Source organism: Acipenser ruthenus, chromosome 5 (assembly GCF_902713425.1).
Source record: "Acipenser ruthenus chromosome 5, fAciRut3.2 maternal haplotype, whole genome shotgun sequence".
NCBI lineage: Eukaryota > Metazoa > Chordata > Actinopteri > Acipenseriformes > Acipenseridae > Acipenser > Acipenser ruthenus.
In genome coordinates, this window is record NC_081193.1 from 57,664,827 (window position 1) to 57,671,050 (window position 6,224).

General features: G+C 36.6%; 1 protein-coding gene across 2 annotated transcripts in view; it reads left to right on the forward strand.

Annotated features, from left to right (window-relative positions):
- The window catches only part of LOC117402745 (kinesin-like protein KIF13B), a 168,505-nt gene extending 162,984 nt beyond the window's left edge, over positions 1-5,521 (forward strand). For both annotated transcript variants that reach the window (XM_034004173.3, XM_059024751.1), the window contains 2 exons: positions 71-965; positions 1,155-5,521. In XM_034004173.3, coding sequence (XP_033860064.3) covers positions 71-965; positions 1,155-1,399 — 1,140 coding nt within the window. In that variant the 3' untranslated portion in view covers positions 1,400-5,521. The remainder of the gene's footprint in view (positions 1-70; positions 966-1,154) is intronic.
- The last annotated feature ends 703 nt before the right edge of the window (positions 5,522-6,224 follow it).

The following is a 6,224-nucleotide window of genomic DNA, read 5'->3' on the forward strand; positions in this document are numbered from 1 at the left end:
TATAACAAATATATGATTAATTTTATACGATCACCACACACACATTCAGTAACTTTTATTTCCCACCAAGGTGCCTAAAGAAGAGAATGTCTCCCTTATGGGATCTGTTTCATTATTGGAGAGAGAATTGAAAAACCCCAAAGTGCTTGCGCCTAAAGTGACCCCTGATTTACTGGAATGGCTCCCCAGCCCAATGAGTGAGGCATCCAGCGGTTACATCTCCCACAGCGTTTCTACAGCAACACTCTCTGATGCCTTTGCAGCAGATGGTGACCTCACAAGTCCCATAACCAATCAGGTTCCTGTCAAGAGCATCAGCACAACAATTCAAGCAAGTCTAGATAGTGAAACTACAGCCCTGACAACAAGTCAAAAGGAGGCTGTTCTGAGCATAGACACTGAACAGAAAATGGAGACACCCATGGAAAAGCAGCCTGAAGTACAAAGAAATAGTTTTACCCAAACTGAAAGTTTGGACCCTGTCTTCTCCAGCCACAAAGCTGAAAGCACAGAAGCACGGAATTCAGACACTGAGACGAAACAAGATAAAGTCCAACTTAAATCAACAGGAACCAACCCCTTTAAGATCCAGAAAGTGAAGACATCAGACCTAAAATCTTTTGCCCGCATTCTTGGTAATGAGGACACACCCCTTGAACCACCAACAGAAGGGAAGCATGGGCAAGCTAGAGGAGCCAAAATGTCTAGAGAGGCAGAGGGTGAAGCTACTCCTGCATCAGGAGCAGAATATCTGCAAGTTGGAAGTGACAAGCCAGAGTGTAGACAAGTAGACAAGCTGGCAATCACCTCTAACTCAGAAGAAGCAAGTGAGTGTGTCCCTAATTGGCTGAAAGAGGGCGAGTATGTGACAGTGGGGACCAATAAAAGTGGTACTGTGCGGTATGTGGGGCACACTGATTTCGCAGACGGCATTTGGGTTGGAGTCGAGCTAGACGTTCCTGCAGGTAGGTGTCTTTGTTTTTTTTCTTTTTTTAAACAGTAAAACAAAATGTTTATGTAAAAATGAACACAAACTGGATTGTATTTATTTATGTATTTTTTACATTACGTTTTACTACATTAACTAGTGCAAACCTATATAAAACACTTTGAATTAGGGGTAGTTTCAGTAACCCTCATTCATGTTTTTCCAGGTAAGAATGACGGCTCGGTTGGCGGCAAGCAGTACTTCCGGTGCAATGCAGGGTATGGAGTGCTGGTGAGGCCAGACAGGGTGTGCCGAGCAAGCGGCACTGCCAAGCGCCGCAGCAACTTGTCAGGCTCCAATCCTAACTTGTCTGCCCTATCTGCCTTGGCTAAGGGGGATGTGGGTGTGGGGCTGAGGGGTGGAGAACGACACGCCAGGAGAGCAGATAATCGGAAATCCTGGAACAGCTGAAATGAGACTGGGACAGGGGTACCTCCAGCATCTTTACAAGTCTAGTCGCAATCTAACTTTGAGCTCTCGTACTACATGTGTGCCACTGAGGAATAGAAGTCAGACCAACATTCTGCAATGGTTTGTGATTATGAATTGGATGTACTATTGGGAATTCCATGCACACCTGGAATGTCCAGTTGATCGCTGCCTCTACCCTACTCTAGAAAAGCTGCTCAGGAGCCACAACAGGGAACTCTGTTCTGTTTGTTTTTAGCCAATGTGGGATCGGCAGGCTTTAAAATGCTTTATTAAATCGTGAAGCTCAGGGATTGGTCTGCAGGTAATGCTGGTAATAAAGGTGTGCTTTAATAGGGGATGGGGGGTGGAGGGTGCTTATTGTATACTAATGTGAAAAGTGCTGGCGGAGTGGTTGTGAGTAGTTCCTGTCGTGAGTGTCCATATCATCAACCAAAATAGCTGATTGAACTATTCAATAAAATCTTCAGCTCTCGATACAGAATGGTTGATGCTATTAGGACCAAGTTTCCAATGTATTCACTGTGATTTGCATACCAGTGGTACACTACAAAAAAATGTGCTGGTAGATATAAACTACTGCAGAGACTACACTTAATTAAGAATCACGTGTTAAAATAGATTTTGTTTGATCGTTTGATTTTTTTCTATACCACAAAGTAGGTGGAAGGCTTTTGTATGAATTAACAATTCCTGATATCACATTGCTACACCGGATTCCGAAAAACCTTCTGCCTTGCCTTCCCAAAGCATAGTGCCCACATTTTAAAATGTAATGTGGCAGTTGATTGTTTTAAATATTATTTTAATGATGTGTACATGTTAAATGTCATAGTGTTTTTAAAGTGTCCTGCATACAAATCTGCATTCCATTTCTTTGATTTTTAAAATACACTATTTTGTGTATAGTACAGTGGTTTCTGAGAGCAATCCCTAAATATATAAAGTATTACACTCATATTTATCAGGTCACCTTAGTGGCTATCTCAGTATCATGCTAAAGACAAAACAAAACCTAATATATTTTCAAAGCTTTTTCAAGAAGTCACAAACTACAACTACAACTGTAATTAACTGTAAATGGAAAATGTGTATGTGTCAGCTACAAGAGAAATGTACTATACACGCTTTCAGGTTTGAGTGATTGTGACTCGTTTTCAAGTGCCTCGACAATCTGGGCCCGCAGAGCTGGAACCAACTGTTTAATTGGTATAGCAGGTAGTGAGTGACACCAGGAGCTCATTGCAAGGAGGTATTGTATATAGACTGTCTCAAGGTGCTGACCTTGGTGATTGGGAGACTGGGAGACTGTCCTCACTGAGAAAATGGGTAAACTAGACACCTAAGCACATATATATTAATAAATGTGCCCACATGCAAAGATCCCCATTTTTGCACACACACAGATTTGTACGTGAACATGCATGCGCACAAATGCACATGTAGATGGAAATTTGCACAGATAAAATCACTTCCCCATTTAATTATTTACAAGGTTATTTTTGGATTTAAACTTTACAAGTGATATCATCCAATCTTAATCGCCTGCACACCCATAACACACACTTGCATGCATATATATATATATATATATATATATATATATATATATATATATATATATATATATATATAATATGCACTTTACATGCTTTTACATACACCTACTCTCAAATTCACACGTAGAAGCATTGTGCTACATTATTGGTGAGGACTATTAAGAATAGATGTTTAAATTATTATACATACAATTGTACAATCCTCCACTAACAAATGCACTAAAACAAAACAACAAACACATATATGCAGTTAAATTAAAATAAAGTGTGTGATTGGTTTGGGTGGGCAGGATTGAGCCTGCCTGTATAATACCTTCTTGTGGAGTGTAGGCCTGCTGTATACAATCAGTTGTATTTAATACTTGTGGCCCAGAATATGCAGATGCAGCCTGGCCTGTATTAACAAATATTGCACTTCCATTCAAAAAGTAGATTTCAGTTGTTCAATACTACTGTATACCTAATGTGAAGTAAAGAGCTTGACCTCTGTTTAGGTGCAATCAGACCTACTGCTTTTAACATTAAGCCCTATATGGCCTTAGATGGTTTTGAGCAGTGGAGTTAATTTTGATCAATCTTTTCTATTTTATATAGACCAAGTTTTGTTGTGGGTTTTTTGGGGTGTTTTTTGTTTTGTTTTTTTGTGACTTGACAATATAGCTAGACATACTGGCACCCTACACTTTATAAGAACATATGTTAACTACAAGCATTTAGTGAACATTAGCCACTAATTAACATTGCAAAGACCCAACATACACACTTGCTGGTAGTTAACAAACAATCTTATAATATATATATATTTTTTAAAGCGCTTAAGCCATTTCAAATATTTGTTCATGACAAAAGTATTGACACCCCTGCTTTAGTATTTTGTCAGTCCTCCTTTTGCTTTTATTACGACTTTCAGATGTTTATGATAATTCTCCACCAGTATGTTACATCTTGTTGGTGAAATCTGTGCCCATTATGTCTTGCATATTTCCTTCAGCTCAGACAGATTGGATACACAATGCTTAGCTACATCTTTTTTCAGATCGGTCCAAAGCATTTCTATTGGATTGCGATCTGGTGATTGATGGCCATTCCAGAACGTTTATCTTTTGTTTTCTTCAAGAATTCAATAGTTGACTTAGCCGTATGCTTTGGGGTTGTTGTCGTTTTGGGAGATAAACTGTCTGCCAATCAGCCTACAGGCTGCATTAATTCAATCTTCAATCACATGATTGTCTCCAGTCCCAGAACTGCTAAAAACACCCCCATATGATCAAACCACCTCCATGTTTTACGTAGGTACAAGGTTTTCTTCATTTGAAGGCTTTCCCCATTTTTCTCCAAACATACTATGGTCCATTTTTGGTGGAAAAATGTATATATTAGACTCCTCAGACCAGATAATTCTGTTGAATGCTTTAGATTCCTGTTCATATAGACCTGCAGTGAGGTCTATTTGTATATAACTGTTCTGTGTCTTTGTACAGTTCTTTCGTGCACTATTATGCCTGATGTTTCTAAATCTTTCTTTAAGTCCTTGGTTTCTAATCTTGTTTTGTTTTTTTAGCTGCTTGGATGATTCTCCTACCTGCTGTACCTGTCATTTTCTATGGATGTTTACTTCTTTCAAGCGTTTCAGCAGAATTTGTTCTGTGGTACTTATTGATTATTGCCTGGATTTGTGGATTTTGTTGTTCCATATTTCTTTTATACTGTTCTGTAGCCATTTCATTTGTTGTAGTTTGCTAGGAGTGCTTTTCTCAAACGTGAATCCAACTTCTTTGTCTTGACCTATCATCTGCTGAGTTGCCAAAATGATCATCTTCAACAGATTTTGGAAATAATTACCTATTTTTCTGGTTATTGACTTTACAATGTGGCCTAGTTACTGTGTAATGTTTTTTAATCAATAAATATATTTAGTAATTAGTTATATACATTTTTACAGACTTTTAATGTAAAGGTGCCATTACTTTTGTCATGAACAAATATTTGAAATTGCTAAGTATTTTTTTTTTTTTTTTTTTATAAAGATTGTTTGTTAAACTCATATTGTGTATTTTTGTCTTTGTTATATTAATTGGTGGCTAATGTTCAATAAATGTTTGTATTTAACATGTTTTCTTGAATTATCTTACAGTATATTAAGTGTAGGGTGCCAATACTTTTGTCTGGGACCTGTCATCGTCTACTGCAGAACTGCCCACTCAATTTGAAGTCAGGGTCTGCACCAGGCAATGAAAGCTTTGCGAGATGTTTTACCAGCTTTTATATACCAGCTTCTAAATTCTGCTTGTGTGCCTGATTGTCTTAGCTTTGTTTCATTTTATGATAGGTGTGTAGGTTTGTACATGTCTATACGCAACATATCTATACACATATAAATATAAATGCACAATTGCTAGAATGATTTAAATCTTAACTGTTGTAATTGTGTTAAAATCCAAAGAAACTTGTGTAAGAATGTAAATTTAAAATGAATCTTGCTTTATACTGTAAAAAAAAAAAAAACATATATAATTAAAACATTAAGATTTTTTTTATGGTGAAACTTTGTTTTATTTTTTTCAACTATTTCCCATTTTGACAAACCTGTATAAAATTAACATATTTTGCCAAAGAAACTTCTCAAACCAGCATGAAACTTTCCTTCAACAGGAGACCATTGTACAGATTTGCAAAGAAATCTATAAAGAAGCAGTCACCAAATTTTGATTAAACTTTGTTTGGGCTTTCATTACTATTATTAGTTATGGAGAGTATCAGAATTTAGCTCACTTATGCATTGCAACTGGTTACCCCAATGATGGTTATATCTAGGCTTGCTACTATTAGATTTTTTTTTTTTTTTTTTTCAAAATTGACGATTTAATATCGACATTTATTTTAGAAAGAATTTACCAGGTTTTTTCGGTCTTGGTTTTTCAATTCAAGCAGATAATGGGTGAAATCGACCTTTATGCTTTAAAAAAAGAAAAAAAAGACTTTCTATGCCATTGAGAAACATCTCATTTAGCAAAGCCCCTTTATCATATTCAACATAACCATGGTTACCAACATTCTAATTGAAATAACTTTTGGGCACAGCAGAGCTATACCTTGTATAGACATAGATCCTACACAAATTAAAAAAAATTGTCTCAAATAAACCACAGAAAATACAGGATATAAAAGTGTATTATACAGACATAAATTTATAGCATAAATTTACAAGTAAAAATAATATGCACAGAACAAAACATTAGTTGAACAGA